At 42.2% G+C, this 16,501-nt stretch overlaps 1 protein-coding gene across 2 annotated transcripts in view; it reads left to right on the top strand.

Annotated features, from left to right (window-relative positions):
* Sema5a (semaphorin 5A) overlaps positions 1-16,501 on the top strand; it is a 359,154-nt gene that overhangs the window by 300,933 nt on the left and 41,720 nt on the right. For both annotated transcript variants that reach the window (XM_021208315.2, XM_029543945.1), the window contains 3 exons: positions 196-481; positions 6,341-6,476; positions 12,566-12,770. In XM_021208315.2, the coding sequence (XP_021063974.2) occupies positions 196-481; positions 6,341-6,476; positions 12,566-12,770 (627 nt within the window). The remainder of the gene's footprint in view (positions 1-195; positions 482-6,340; positions 6,477-12,565; positions 12,771-16,501) is intronic.

Genomic DNA, 16,501 nt, shown 5'->3' on the forward strand with positions numbered 1-16,501 from the left:
CAATATAGTGTGCAACAGTAAGGTGCTTGCAGAGCCTCTCATGTCCCCTCCCCCTTTTTTTTTTCTTGTAAGCACTATTTGTTGTCAACCATAATGATATTTCCTTTGAGAGAGAGAAAAAAAAAGATTATCAGAGAAGACGTTTAACAACAGGAATGGCATGTGATACTGAGATTTTTCTCCTCCTGTTTCCAGAACCAAACTTTGTGTCTTCCTACGACATCGGAAATTTCACCTACTTCTTCTTCCGAGAAAACGCCGTGGAACATGACTGTGGGAAGACGGTGTTCTCCAGGGCCGCCCGGGTCTGTAAAAATGACATTGGAGGGCGATTTCTTCTGGAGGATACGTGGACTACGTTCATGAAGGCTCGCCTCAACTGCTCCCGGCCTGGTGAGGTGCCCTTCTACTACAATGAGCTGCAGGGTACTTTCTTCCTGCCTGAACTGGATCTGATCTATGGCATCTTCACCACCAATGTGTGAGTAGCTGCAAATGTTCCCTCTCCTTGCTCTCCTACTTGTCCTGAATGGGCCTTTTGTTCTTTGACCTCTGAGGGTTTAAAGTTGCTCTAGAGGAAGTCTTTCTTATTTTCCTGGGCTAACAGCCAAAGAACCACAAAAAGAGTCTTTTCAGTGTGAATTTAATATTAGGTAAAGATATATGCTTTGCAGAACTTGCTTTAGGAAAGGAAAGCTCATTCAAAATAATTTTCATTTGTCCTTAGGAAAAAGTAGTATTGAATTATTGTATTTTGGATTGCACCTTCCTGGTGAGTGCGTGTGTTCCAGACACTATATGAAGTGCTGATGCATATCAGGGCTATTTTTTTAAAAAACCAAATAAGTCCCAGCTCTACCACATGCACATGAAACCACTTGGCAATTTTATACATCCTCATTGCGGCAATTTCCTTCGATCTGTTCTCACAATAGTTGGGTAGGAGTAGAGTCTGAGAAATACTCCTGAAAAATGCAATATATAGGTGTGCTTTAATTTTTTTAAGTTATTTTCTTTATTTACATTTCAAATGTTATCCCCTCTCCTGGTTTCCCCTCTGAAAACCCCCTTTCGCATCCCCCTCCCCCTGATTCTATGAGGGTACTCTCCCACCCACCTACTCACTCCTGCCTCCCCATCCTGGCATTCCCCTACACTGGAATATTGAGCCTTCACCAGATGTATTTTTCTTGTTGTTGTAGAAAAGTCATACATTTTTGCATAATAAAAAGTCTGAGCTTTGTGATCACATTATTCTTGCCTGGACCTCTGCAGTTATGTGAAATGAAGTGGCTATTTTCCTCTCATAGCACCTTGTGTTTTTCTCTTGGGAAGATGTTTCTAACCTCACAACAGATAGTATCTAGCTTAGGGAAGCCTGGGAAATTTCCGAGCTCGCCCTCGGCCTTTCCTTGGTGGGATGTCTCGTGACCCTGCATTTGGCTTGCCTTTCTTTAGCTGTGATCCTGTGAGATCTCAAGGGTATCTACTGCCTGTCTGGATGGTAAGGACCATGCAGGAACTCCGGGAAGTACTACTCTATATGAGTGGAGCCAGTTAGAGTTCTACAGTGCAGGTTCTCACTTGGAACTCCAACCTGGAGATCTAACAATCTACACAAAAGTCAAACAGTTGTTTCCAAAGTAAATAATTCAAAGTAGATTCAAGAAAAGTGCTCATAGGTGGAATACTGACCCATATCCTTGGCTTTAGTTCTCTTTTATTGTTGATGGCTGACTTGCATCCTGGAAAATCTTATCTCTGCCCAAAGTAGTCATTGCATTACCTGTTGATGTTTTCTCTTCTCTCTCTGTAATTTCCTTTAGTATTTATATGTGTATATATATATGTGTGATATGGGTATATATGTGTGTGCATGTATGTGAAGGTATACATGTTTTCCAGCGTATGTATACGCATGAGTTTGGAAGCTCAAACTTGATGCTGGATATCTTCCCCAATCTCCATTATTTATTGAAGCACAAGCTCTCACTGAACTTAGAACAAGCAATCCTGGCCTTCTCTCTAGTCAGCCTGTCTCAGGGGTCCCAGTCTCTGCCATCCAAGTGCTGGGATTATAGGGAGCCACCCCTTTTGCCCGGCTTTTCATGAGTTCTGTGTCCTAGTCTTCAAGCCTCATACTAGGACAGGAAGTGCTTTATCTAATGAATCATCGCTCCGTCCTCTCCTTTACTTTACATCACTTTGATATCAGAAGAAGCCTGCCTACGAATGGTGTGCTGAAGAGGCCCCGTACGCTATGGATTCCCACTTCCTTTTTCTCTACTCTTATCACTATTGATGGATGTTCATGTTCACTGGATATAAGCATTCACCACACTGACTGTCTTACTTCAACTTGATGTTAGGAAACTGTAGTATGGATGGTTTGCTGTGACCCCCTTCTCATTGGCCATTTCTATTGTCGATTTGCTTCTCAGACACAGAATCAGTTTTACTACTTGAAGATTTTCTTTTTCATACCAAAAACAAAAACAAAAAAACAAAAAACAAAAAATAATTTCTGGTTTCTAAAGTTGATTTGCTTCTTGAAACCTTGTTTAAAAAATAGTGTCATCCGCACAAGATGAATGCTCAGTTGCTCAACTGACACCAATTTTATACACTCTGGGAGTTTGCCTTACATAGCTCTCCATTTGCTGACTCTGAGCCTGAAATAACAGCAGCAAAAGCTCCTGTTTGCAAAGTTCTATAGGTTCTAGGCCTGTGCCATTTCTAGGCAGCTTCTCAACCTCCTTAATGCTGCAGTTCTTTAAAACAGTTCCTCATGTTGTGGTGACTCCCAGCCATACAATTATTTCATTGCTACTTCATAACTATAATTTTGCTAGTTATGAATTGTAATGTAGATAATTGATATACGGGATATATGATATGCAACCCCCAAAAGGGTCATGACCCACAGGTTCAGAACAACTGATTTAGAGTTGTCAAAATGTTTCAAGTACTGTTCAGGACTGCAAATGTTCACCATCTCAGAAGCCACTCAACATCAAGTTCTCTCCAGACAGACAAGAATCCCCATCACCTTTACTCTCAGCTGTTCATCAACTTCATGATGTGCTCCAGCTCTCCCCTTCCCTGGCTTCCGTCTTACCTTCTTGCATGAGGCAACATGCTTGAAGAGCGAGAGAGGGGATGAGAAAGAGAGGGGATGAGAAAGAGAGGGGTGGGGAGAGGAAGTAAAGGAAGGAGAGAGAGGAGGACTGAGGCACGAAATAGAGATCCCCTGACATCAGTTGGAAACTATGACTTTGTGTGGCTGTCTCTTAGCACTAAAGGGTGGAATGTCTGTTCAGGCTCATTTCCCACACTGGGGACTCTGGAGTTTTCTTCACCTTAGGCATCAGGTGGACTTCATGAGATAGATTACCACTGGAATGCTTGTTTGTCTGTCTATCTGTTTGATTTGAAGGTTTTTACATTTTCTATCATGATGACAGAGATAGCTCAGCAGATAAGAACACTAAAAACTTTTGCATGAGAACAAAATTTTGTTCCCAGCACCCACATGGCAGCTCACAACTGTCTTTAACCCTAGTTACAGACAATCTACTGCCCTTTCTGGTCTCTGTGGGCATAAAGCATGCATATATACATACATACAGGCAGACACTCATGTACATAAAAATGAGTAATTTTTTTTATAGTTAGTGTCACACCACTATAGCTATGTATAGTATAGAGAGTATGTGACCTACATAGTATAGTTTAACTATATCTAATTATAGATATATAGAGAATAAAGTTGTTTTGGGGGCCTTAGAAAATAATTCGACTGTGCTGTTCTTCTAAGGGAATTGATAAGATTGAGAACCTTTTGAAACCTCTTCTACATTCGTTGGAACCAGAATTTAAGTCCCCATAATTCTGGACTAACCAACTGTGTCCCTGGCATCGTTATAAAATTTACTAATTATTACTTTTTAAATTTTTTATGTATATGTGTGTGCTTATGTGCATCACATACATGCAGGTGCCCATGAAGGCCAGAAGGTTTCAGATTCTTTGGAACTGGAGATACGGGCATTCATGAGCCACCCAATGAGGGTGTGGGGAACTGAACTCAGAATCTCTGAAAGAGCAGTAAGCACTCTTAACTGCTGAGTCACTTCTCCAGCAAGCCCCCATTCCTGCATCATTTTCATCCACCGAGTCTCTAGATAAAGTTCTGAGTATTGACTACACCACATATTCTGCTTAATTGCTCATGGAGGCTAGATGGAATACCTGTGTTCCAAAGATATGTTGACCAATATTGTTTCCAGTTTTAAGTTACTTATTCAGAGACTGATGTAGTAGTGCATAGCTGGGTGGGGTCATGTGCCTATGAAGGAGATGCTACAAAAGGGATTGGGTATGCACTTTAATTTCTGCATGTTGATCTGACTTGAGAGGGTAGATTGGAAGGAAATGATGGGGTAGGGTCCTCATGTAGCTCATATAAGCCCTTTCTTCCCCACCTTTCTCTTTCATAGTCAGTAGAACAGAGAAATGACGGGGTGGATGATTCAACAAAGGCACTATGCCCAACAGGGCCATAGAGAAATGTATCTGTTGCCAGCTCAGATGATCAACTGCCAGGACTTCCTAGAGAGTCCCTGAGCTGACAGCCATGTCCATGTCATCTAAGTTCAGAGTAAATTAGTATCTCTGACTAGAAGAGGATGTAGTTGTTATTGCACTTGGCATCTTGGCCAAGGAAATGGACTTGGGGATCATGTGGAAAGTAGGAGATATCTGCTTTGCCCTCTACTGTCTATGGCAAGGGCTGATTCATCTCTCTGTCTGTCTAGAACCTTAGGGTCCTTTTAGGATCTGTAGAGTCCTTGTGAAGAACTAGATGGTATATGCACCAAAGCTTAGCAGGAGGCTCAAGGTGATATTATGATCACTATGGACTGCCCATCATCCGTCAGGTAACTAGCTGAGGCTAGCCCTTGCTATGCTGTGTGTCTGCTCTTGACCCAGGATAGTTGTGTCTCTGAGAGTTACCAAAGTCCAGCCATAGGCCCCAAGTCGATTTCCTCCTTGAATTTAGGAGATGTTCGTGTTCTACTTTCCCAAAGACAGTGAAAAGAAAGATAAGAGCAACAGCCTGAATACATGCACATAAAGCACCCTGTTCCTCTTAATCTCCTTTCTCAGGGCAAGACTCCCAGAGCAAACACCATCTTCTATGAGGTGTGCTTTGATACCATACACTTCTCACAGAAACATCACAAAGAATTCAAATCCGGATCTTTGTCGCACAGTAGCCAGGGTGCCGCTCCCCATCTACGGGCCTGTGTCAGGATCTCAAGGAGTAGGCTTCATTTCCCTTACAGGGAGGGACATGTTTTTTACCTTAAGAAGATTCTGGGGTTGTACTGAAATTATAGACGTCTTCTGGGCTCTGCCCTGCTTCCCCTTCCTCTTTGCTTCCCGGATAGTTAGATGTGGAGTTCTGAGAGTCTTGTGATTTTTCTCTAAGATGTAGAAAAAAAAAAAAAAAAAAAAAAAACGGACTTATTTCTGACCAAATATTGGCTCAGTGCATTAATATGGAAAATACATTCGTGCCCCTCATTTGGTCTTCATTTTCCTTTGAGAGCGATAGCCCGCTTGAAATGCAAATTGGAGAGAGAAGCTTTTGCCATCCCCATGCTTAGTCAAAGGGCATTGACCTCACTGAGCTTTCTGCCTGCAGCTTTCTAGTAGAGCCTGAATTCTGAATTAAGGCTTCACAACTTCTTGTCAGTGTTCTCTTAATTTTTCCTTGCCTTTAGATTTATAATTCCCTTTAAATAATAAATAAGAAAATCTGACAGGCACTCCCTGCAAGATACATTCAGTTTATTATTATTATTATTATTATTATTTTTAGAGAATGACAAACACAAATACCTGGAGAATTAATAGAAAACAGAGGTTGGCCAACTGCCACCTAAAGTAGCCAGAGATACAGGTGGAAGAGAGGTGGCGAAATGGATGGGTGGCTCCACCCACTGGAAGACAAAGCCTGTCTTCTCTGGAATTTAAAACTCAGGAAGCTTTTCAAAATCCCTTGTTGTTCCTCTTGTAGCTGTGTGAATTTAGTCCCAGCTGGCAGGGTCATGTCTACTATGGATCCTTACTTCATTATATTTGTTTTCACATAAGGAAATCCCAAGGAAACCCTGGGTGTGGCCTTGCCTTCATCCTCTTGCTATATATAAGAGTCCCAAGCGAGCTTGTAATAGCTAAAGGTAGATGTTACCCTGGGATCAGTGGAGGTCAACAGTCACTGGGTCACTGTGGACTCTGACCAGCCTGTTCCTTTTCCTTTCTCATTCTCCAGAAACAGCATTGCTGCCTCCGCTGTCTGTGTCTTCAACCTGAGCGCCATCTCACAGGCCTTCAATGGACCCTTCAAGTACCAAGAGAACTCTCGCTCAGCCTGGCTGCCTTATCCCAACCCCAACCCCAATTTTCAGGTAATCTCAGGGGGAGAGGGCATTACTAGTATCCTCCTTTCAGAATGAAGAAACTCAACATAGTGAGCCTGAGCAATTAAACCTTAGCTGCATGCACAGTGCAGCTGCGGTCTCCGGTCTCCTGCCTCCCTCGGGACAGCACCATCCTGGGCTTAGAGAGTCTCAATAGAACACAGCCTTTTATGGACTATGGCGCCTAGAAAAGAAAAAGGGGGGGCTTTTGTGAGTTGTTGTGACTGATCCTTTCCTGAAAAAGGGCAGTCTTCTGCAGTAGGCTAGGAATCCAGGCTTCAATTAGTGCTAATGATGATGGACTGTGTGCCCCAAATCTCTGATCTTTAATGAATGATGTTCAACTGAATAGGGCCCAGGGCACAGAGCAATGGGTCTTGACAAACAGAATTCAAGCTCTAATTGGCAAGTATGGTGAGGTTTCCTGTTGGGAAGGGGGACTATGGCAGTGGCTGCTGGGAAAAGAAGCCTGACTGGTGCAGATTCATCTTTCAGTCACCCGATTAGAATGTTCAAGCTGTGATGTCTTTGTGAAGCATCCCACCTCCAATGCTGAGAAGAAGCAGAGACATGGCCATGGCGCTGTTTATTTTGTTTGTTCAGACCACAGGTCTATTCATCTGCTTAAGCTATTGTAACAAAATACTGCAGTTTAGATAGAATTAAACAAAATAAGAGTCCCCTCTTTCATCACCGTTTGGAGACTACATCTTCAAGATCAATGTAACAGCAGGATCATTTTCTGGTGAGGTGATGGCTTGCTTAGGGTTTCTATTGCTGTGAAGAGATACCATGACCAAGGCAATTGTTACAAAGGACAACATTTAGTGGAGACTGGCTTATAGTTTCAGAGGTTCAGTACCTTATTATCATGGTGGGAACCCTGGCAGCATCCAGGAAGACAAGGCTAGAGAAGCTGAGAGGTCTCCATCTTGTTCTGAAGGCTAACAGAAGACTGGTTTCAAGGCAGCTAGGAGAAGGGTCTCAAAATCCACCCCTACAAGGACACACTTCCTCTAACAAGGCCATACCTGCTTCAAAAAGGCCATACCTCCTAGTAGTGCCATTCCCTGGGCCAAGCATATTCAAACCACCAAAGGTGTTGAAGATGACCAGATTTTCCTTACGTCATCTCTTAGAAGAAAGACTCATCCCTGGTGTTTCTTCCTCCATTCCACTGGGTCAGGCTCCTATAGCATGGAATGCTTCCTAGATGTCCTGTCTTCAACTACTGCCATGCAGGGAGACAGGTTCTACATAAGAATTTGAATGTGGCACACACAAGAGCAGCCTTCCCTGTGGGTATGTGAATAACAACACAGGCAAAATCTTTAACATCATCAAGTTCCAGATACTTGGTCCAACCTGTTACCTTTGTAACCATACATGTAGCACCCCTTCCACATTATTGACACTGTTCTATGTACAGAGAGGGGCACAGCTTCTCGGGACAGGTCAAATAGCCAGGGCCACAGCTGCTTAGTGGTTAAGCTGGGATCTTACCTCTACCAGCAAAGGGAAAATCCCAATCTCAATCAACTAAGTTCTGTCAGTGACAGTCATTGACTAGTGATATAACTGAGTCCTTCCTTCCAATTTTGACTGGTTTAACACCCCAAATCTTAAAACCCATGACTTCTGAGGAAACTGAGCTTTAGAAAAAGTTTAAATTTTTACACGTATATTTTGGTAAGCATTCATTGATCTTTTTTCATTTCAAAATTTTAAGACTTTGGGTAGAGAATGGGGTTAAGAATGAAATAAGTAGTTTGGGTATCATATTTGCACTGTACTGCTTCCCTTGGACAAAATGTTTAGCATCTTCTCATTACTTCCTTGATACTCGGGGGAGGGAGGGAACAAGTAAACTTTGAAAATGTCAGCCAGTGTGCATGGTTACTGAACAGTACATTTGATTGGAAAGACCCATGAGAACAATCTGTTCGGAGTCCTCTGTGTCCTTCATGTTGAGTAATTACATATTGTGACTGGATTTTATATTCAATATAAAGAAGAAAATGTATTATCCTTTTTAAAAATCTGTTTTATTAAGACCTGAAGCTTATGAAAATGAACAAAGACACTTAGATTTAGAGCATTCTCCATTGCATTGTCTGTTGGATTGCAGCTTTCCACAACCAACTGGGCGATTCAGCAAACTTATAATCCTTTATGAACTCCATGCAATGTGTATCTTTTAGGTCATGCATCTGGATATATTCATCACACATCTAAGTCCCCTCGTGTGTTACAATATTAGAATAACATTGAAAGACTTGCTTTTGTTTATTAGTGGAATTAGGTCCATGCTGAACAATGAAGGAGCCGTGCGCAGAAGTGGCACACGTGACAAGCACTAAGCTAGCTCAGCTTACATCCTCCTCCGAGCATACATTTAACACTTCCAGAAAACTAACGTTACAGATGGTGGTGGTGTTGATATGTGTGTATGTGTGTTCCCAACTACACATATGTGTTTCCATTTCTAGATTGTGTTAATATCCATATTGTCATAGGTTCCTGACTAATGTTTGAGCTCTCACCAAGACTGGCAGAGAGAAGAAACTCATCTTCAACCAACAAACCCTCCCTTAGACATAAAAGTCCCACCATTGACAATAACTAAAAATAATATTTATATTAGTTATTGTTGCTGTTTGGTTTTCACCTTAACAATTAGAATTTTATCTGAAACTTCTACAATAGAAAAAAATAAAATAACTGGAGAAGCTGGTTCAGGAAAATGATCTAGGAAGAGAAATACATCATACTTCAAAAGCTCAGCAAAACTCATAACACAACAAAAGCTACTAGTCACCCTTAACAGCCACAGTCTCAAAGCCGCCCTCAGAGGCACTCATCTGCCCTAGTAGAGGTAGGAGATCTTAAACCCCATAAAATCATCAGCTACTTAAAACACTGTGCGACTCAGATGGAGAAAAGCTAGGTGACAGGCTCCAAAACCTTCCACGGGTTTTATTAGCAACAATGAGAAGTGATGAAGCCAAAAGGAAAATATCAGAGTGTGGGAGCAGTTGGGGAAGACTGCTTGAGACATGGGCTGAGATGGAGCTGCATCCTGAGAATCCACGAATACACACATGTCTTGGCAGCAAAATCAGAAGGAACAGGGAATCCAGTGGGCATAGACACCATGGAAAACATGAGTCTGGGGATGAAGTTGGCCTATTTTGAGCTTGATCTTCAAGTATGGGTATCTGGAACAGGGTTAACATGCTACCCTTGAAGTAGATAACATCTGAGCATTTATTATTTTCCTAGCAATTACAGAATTACTGATCTTGTTTGTACAGGCATTGGCATGACAGCTATTGAAGGCTGTAAGCCACATGAAAGCACAAGCAATGTATTTTTTCCAGTTTTTTGCAGTTTCTTCCTCTACGGGGTTCCGAGGGTAGCGAGTACCTGACAGTAACTAGAGCGGACTAGTGAGCAAGGTTCAAATCTAAATCTCAGCCCTTAGAGAGCTTGATGAGTTGCCATGCAGCAGGAAATACATGCAGTAATGTTGAATGGTTTCCAAATATGGGAAAGAGAATCCTTGGGTGAGATATTTATTTATAAGATGGTGACAGTAAGAAGCAGTTGAAGACAGTTCAAATATAGCTCACGACAATACAGGCAAACATTACAGAAGACATGGTCCGTTTTAGCACTCTGCCCCTTAAGCTCCTATAGCTGTTTTCCAAGGGTAGTGGAGGTCCTTGCTTTTAGACTATACCTGCTGGTTTTCAGCATGCCATTTGTCTTAAAACAGTGTGCACATATAAACACTACTTTAATGTGACTGAAGCCAGCAGGTAACCCATTGTTGCTACCCACACCTCAAGTGTTGTCTTTGACTTCAATACAAGTTGATCACAACAATCAACTTCAAACTTAGCTGTCAACTAGAAAGGTTTCAGACCAAGTGGTAATCTTTTTTTACTTTACAAAACTGTTTCTGGGAGCTTAGAAATATGGCTTAGCTGTTAAGAGCACACATTACCTTTCCAGAGGACCCAAATTCAATTCCCAGAACCCATATGAAGAACTTTAAAACCCCCTGTATCTCCAACTAAAGAGAGATCTGACATTTCTGGCCCCTGTGGGCATCTACACACACACACACACACACACACACACACACACACGCACACGCACGCACACACACACAGAAGCACAAAAACACACACATACACACACTCAAAACCAAACACTCACATATACACACTCACACATATTCACACATACACTCATACATACACATTCACATGTGCTCATACACTCACACATATAGACACTTAAAGGTAATAGTTAAAATATTAAAAAATATATGTACATTCCTGATAGTGTGCCCATGCTTAGAGTGTTATTATTTTAAAATGCTGTTCATATAAAATCTATTGGTACAGTCTTTTCAGACCCCTAAACAACTGCATGTGGAATTATCTGGCCATTTATCTGTCCCACTATTCATTCACATACTTCTCTCTGGGTGCCACAGCTCCGTAGACCATGGATGTCCTGCCTGCTTTAAGACAGATGCATTTACAGTTGGCTGGCTAGCTTCTGAGCTATCAGGAATGTTGTCTGATTCCCGGCATTTATAAGGACTTTAATTTACAAATGCTGTCCTCTCATTACTTCACACCAGCCATGAGAGATGAGCCTGGAGCACACAGCCGGTGTGTTCCAACAATTTAACATTTGAGGAGACAAATGGAGAGGCTGGAACTCCCTGGAGGCCACAGGCCATCTTCTGCCGGCCTCAGCTTTACCCTGAACACATCCTTTACATGATGTCAAAGTACAAGGTGCTCAAAACTAGGATGTGAAATAAAATTCATCACCCATCAGTTGTGTGCAGTGCATTTAACTCCAGGTTTCTCTAACTCCACAATCGGCCTATCGTCTTATGGAATAGAGGATATTTTATCAAATGCTACATGAATATAATTGACTTTTAAAAAAGTAATTTCCATCTTCTACTCCTGGACCTCTAACCTGTTATAAAAACCATGTATTGGAAATGACATGTTATAAGTGGTAGTTTCAGATAGTGTGGACCCCATCACCCCTGCTTTAGGATGTGGGCTGAGGAACCTCATTTCCTATGCCATCCTTTAAAGTTTGTAAAGGAAATGAGAGAGGTTGGTGGTAGTTTTCTGGTCCCAAGCTGGGCTTTGAGAAATCAGTGCTCTCTTTCTCACCTGCCCTCTTACCTTGTCCTTGCCACCTCCTGTTGTTTATAACACCTGCCAGCATCCTTCCACAGGACTCTGAGATTAATCCACAACTATTTCTGGGCTTGCTGTGTATCCCAGATCAGTCTCATGAAATTGACACTCCCTGCAAATTGCTCCTTCCTTCCTCTCTCTCCATCTCCCCATCCCCACCTTTCTCAGCCCCCTTTTCCCTCACTGCGTTTCTCTTCTCTCATTATCAACGTGCTGTCTTACTTTGCAAATTCCCAGGTTCTCACCTATTATTTTAAATTCTCTGGTAATCAGAAATACAAATAAATTTAGACCAGCCACAGTTATTTGTGTAGCCCACGTGAGAGATAATGTTTACAGATTAAGTTAAGCACCAAGGTGTCGCCAATGGAGTTCAGGGTTGCTTATGAACCAACCCGCTGTAATAGCCAGGAAATGCATCCATCTGTATGAGCCCTACTGCTTCATGGTCAATGTCAGCTCAGCTTCATCAGTCAGATACAGTCGTATTGCAGTATTGCAAGCCGACAGACAGTTGCTCCCTAGAGACCCCGGCAGACCAGGAGGAAATTCTACCCATCTGCTGTTCAAACTAGAGTCAACGACAGTGCCTGCTCCATTTTAAAATGTCTCATATTCTCTTTACCATACATTGAGAGATTGCATATGTTGACTTTCCATCTACAATGGGAGAACAGGAGGATGAGAATCGAGGGATTGATTCGGTTGCACACTCAGTAATGCATCATGGCTTATTCAGTTTACAGCTTGTTACATTTTCCCCTCCATCTGGTAGCCACGTGAGCGGTGGGCATCCAGGTGTCCAGCTGTTATAACCTGGCCTGTCTTCTCTTGCAGTGCGGCACCATGGACCAGGGCCTGTACGTAAACCTGACGGAAAGAAACCTACAGGATGCTCAGAAGTTCATTCTGATGCATGAAGTGGTACAGCCAGTGACCACGGTGCCCTCTTTCATGGAGGACAACAGCCGCTTCTCCCATTTGGCTGTTGATGTTGTGCAAGGCAGAGATACTCTGGTCCACATCATCTATCTGGCCACAGGTAGGACCTCTGCTTTCTTTTAGATGGTTTTCTTCTGTCTTCTCATTCAAGGTCTTAAATTCTGAACACGCACCTTCAAGCACAGCCATGTGCCCGTATTGTCATGATAAGTGGAACCCGCAATGCGCGCTTATCCTTGTCAACCGGTCTACTTTTGCTGGATACCTTACTTGTACTCTTATGTAGGGGCTGGTTCTAATACTTTGATTTAATTGGTAATCTGAGAGTACTGACTCTAAAGTTCCTGTCCTCCAATTGGTTCTTGATCCATCAATAAAGATGTCGGCCAATGGCTAGGTGGAAAAGGCAGGGCCTCCAGGTTCCTGAAGGTAGGAGAGGCAGGAAAGAGTTTTATTACCGACCACTTCTCCTACTGGGTCTGGAGTAACAGGAAGAATTAGGTATGCCCAGTCGTTGCCAGCCAAGGCATTTTGAGAATAACTGGTATGCATGTGTGTGTGTGTGTGTGTGTGTGTGTGTGTGTGTGTTTCTTCAAACCGCAAATCTGAGATAAGTCCTGTGCAGGTGAGAGCCTATGACCTGCTGGTGGGGTAGTGAAAGCTCCATGCCACACTCTTGCTCTACTGTTAGAATTTTAACTAGGGAGACAATGGCCCCTTTCTTAACTATTTTTGTTCCTCAGTGGTTCTTGGCAAGACTATTTACATCTGGCTAGGTTAAGACAATGAAACGTTTCATTAGAAGACACTGCTGGGGAAATGTTTTCTGGAGATTTTCATGCTGATTTCTGATTGAAGCACAACAGTGCTCATCTCAAGCTGTTCCTGACAAAGGCTCAGGGAAACATTTGAAGACTGAAGCAGATGCGCACAGCATTTCATATATAAGGCAGGCTATTGTGCTTACCAAACTGTAGATAACAACTAGACTTCGGTAGATTCCTAAGTAAATGTGGAGCAGAAAGCAGGCTCTATCGTGCTTTACTACTCTGACAGTGTAGGGCGCACATCCCTGCCTCAGGAACTGTCTCAGCTCCACCTTCCTATCCCCACACAGAGTGATTTCACTAGGGAATGGGTTCCTCCCACCCTTTGAGTAGTTTGGTGTATACTTGCCACTTCCTTACAATGCATGGCTACCTTTTTGTGTGGTTTTGAATACTGTATTATTCCTTCATAGAATTTCTCCATTTATACTTGGTTTTTTTTATCACTCATGATATTGCAATGATTTGTTGTCTTTCCACTGTCTCGAATTTATTGGGCACACTGGTTATTTGTGGTGAGCAGCCTGGTACCGTCCTGTGCTGCCCTCCTATGGCTCACATTCTTAAAGGGGTGTGAAGATAACTAACCAACCAATAATTAATGTGCATCACCAAAAGGATGAAGAACCAATGAGCTGGGAGCCAGAGGAGGAGTGTGGTGATGGATGTGCCTGGGGATGGGTCCTGTTTCTTGGCTGGGTAGGGTCTTCCAGTGCCTGAAGCATTGGATGCTGCACACTATAGAGGGAAACTGAACACTGGGAGATGTAGGGTTGGTTAGCTTGGATCAGTGCTACTGAGTAGTTAGTAATGCAAGGAGAGAGACAGCACCATTGGATGAGGGCATGATGGGTGAAGGCCAGTCAGTGGGAAGACTGGAGAGTAGCAGAAGGGTCATACTGACAAAGTCATGTGATACAACTGCTCAGAACGACAGTTTGCAGAACTGACTCTGAAGAGGAGTGAGTGCTAAGGTATCTAGTGGTCATAGGAAGTCAAGAAGAGAATTCTTCTTCTTCTTCTTCTTCTTCTTCTTCTTCTTCTTCTTCTTCTTCTTCTTCTTCTTCTTCTTCTTCTTCTTCTTCTTCATTTTAATTCTTGTTCCTCCTCTTCCTCTTCCTTCTCCTCCTCCTCCTTCTTTATTTTAATTCTTGTTCTTCCTCCTCCTTGTCCTTCTCCTCTTCCTTTTCTTCTTCCTCCTCCTCCCTCCTTCTACTCCTCCTCCTTCTACTTGTTAGTTTGTTTTGAGAGAATAAATAAGTACTTGCTAGTGAGGGATTGTGTTTCTTTCTGGCTTTGTTTGTGCTTTAAAACCAGAAGGATTCCTGACACACCACAGATTTTAAAAGTAAGTGGATTGGATCTTTCCAAAGGTATCCTTGACCTTTACATCATAAACGTTCATGTTAGTACAGGATAGACATAATTTCTCTTTGGACTTCTAGAGACAGCTGACTCACCTGGCTCTGTGGTAGGAGATGCTGAGGGGCAGAGCTGGGCCAGACCATGCCTGAGCTCATGGTCTTCAGTCCTGTTCCGACCAGAAGTTAGTGCATTCTCGAATATCAGGACCATTTATCTCCTAGTTCTGGGGAGGGGGGGGGGTAGTTTCAACAGTAAAGTGTGAACTGGATGGTGTCTGGAGAAAGTTGTCTTCCTGGCTTGGAAATGGTCACCTGTTCACACCATCCATATAAGTGGAGAGGAATTTCTGTGATATGACTCTTTGTTTAGATTTATCAAAATAGTCTTGTGTAGCCAGGCTAGTCCGAAACTCACTGCATAACCTAAACTGACCTCAAACTCCTAACCCTACTGCCTCAGCTTTAGGAAGCACTGTTTCCTAATACATTTACATTTTTGTTGATGCCATCAACATGTGACCTTGCATGATACAAAGAACTCCATACCAATAGGAGTATAATATTTGAGGGTCTTTATTAAAAATAACATATGTAAAAATAGTCTAACACAGTGAAATTACAGGGCTAGCATCAATTAGCTTTTAAATGGTACTTCTTCTAGAAACTTTCACACAGAAGTCTGATTTAAATGATCTTGTTGATTGACTAACCCCCCCATCCCCCATGTCATAAATGTACCTTACTTAGTTTCATTTTAACCTTAAATCTACAGATAGATGATCCACAGCAGGCAGTCCTGCCTTGAGCAAGTCTACCTGTGACTTTATTCTCACAGTCCATATGATTAAAAGTATTGGATAAAGTGCTTTAATCAAACTTGTGTATTTTAAAGACAACTGCTGTGGTAGTATAAGATACTGTAGACTATACTATAACTTTGACAGTCATTGGGAAACCCTGAGTCTATAACTTGCTGTATTGTGGTATTAACCTTATTGTATTGTCTGGTCCCAAACCGTTAGTATCTCTGGGTTTTGTGGGTTAGTGTTCACTTAGACTTGGGAGCTACAAAAGAGCCTAGGCTTACTGACTCCGTCCTCACCCTTTTGTACCAACTGAGTCACAAAGCAATACCCTCTTTGGTTCTACTGATTTCATGTTTACCTTTTGCTTTAGTCTATTGCCTATTTAAATCCTGAATCTTTGAATGTACCTAAGTAGTACAAGTTATAATGCAAGTTCTGTTGGTAAATGAATGTTATATGTGGTATATATGTATGTGTATGTGTGTGTACATATGTGTGTGTGTGTGTGTGTGTGTGTGTTTGTAACTGTCCTTAGTAAGTCTCCATTGCTTGTTTTTCTCAAAATGAGTTTTCCTACTAAGAATGCAGGCTGGAGTGATGGTGTCCTGCTTTAAACCTTATGCATAACTCAGGTTGGAACACAGAACATTCTCCTGAAAAACTAGAGGCCTGTTAGACGACTCATTTGACAAGTTTAGCCTTGGACCTTCTATAAATTACCAACATGTTCCACTAACAACTTCTTCTTCTTCTTCTTCTTCTTCTTCTTCTTCTTCTTCTTCTTCTTCTTCTTCTTCTTCTTCTTCTTCTTCTTCTTCTTCTTCTTCTTCTTCT

The sequence above is a fragment of the Mus pahari genome, chromosome 11, assembly GCF_900095145.1.
Source record: "Mus pahari chromosome 11, PAHARI_EIJ_v1.1, whole genome shotgun sequence".
In the NCBI taxonomy this organism is placed as follows: Eukaryota; Metazoa; Chordata; class Mammalia; order Rodentia; family Muridae; genus Mus; species Mus pahari.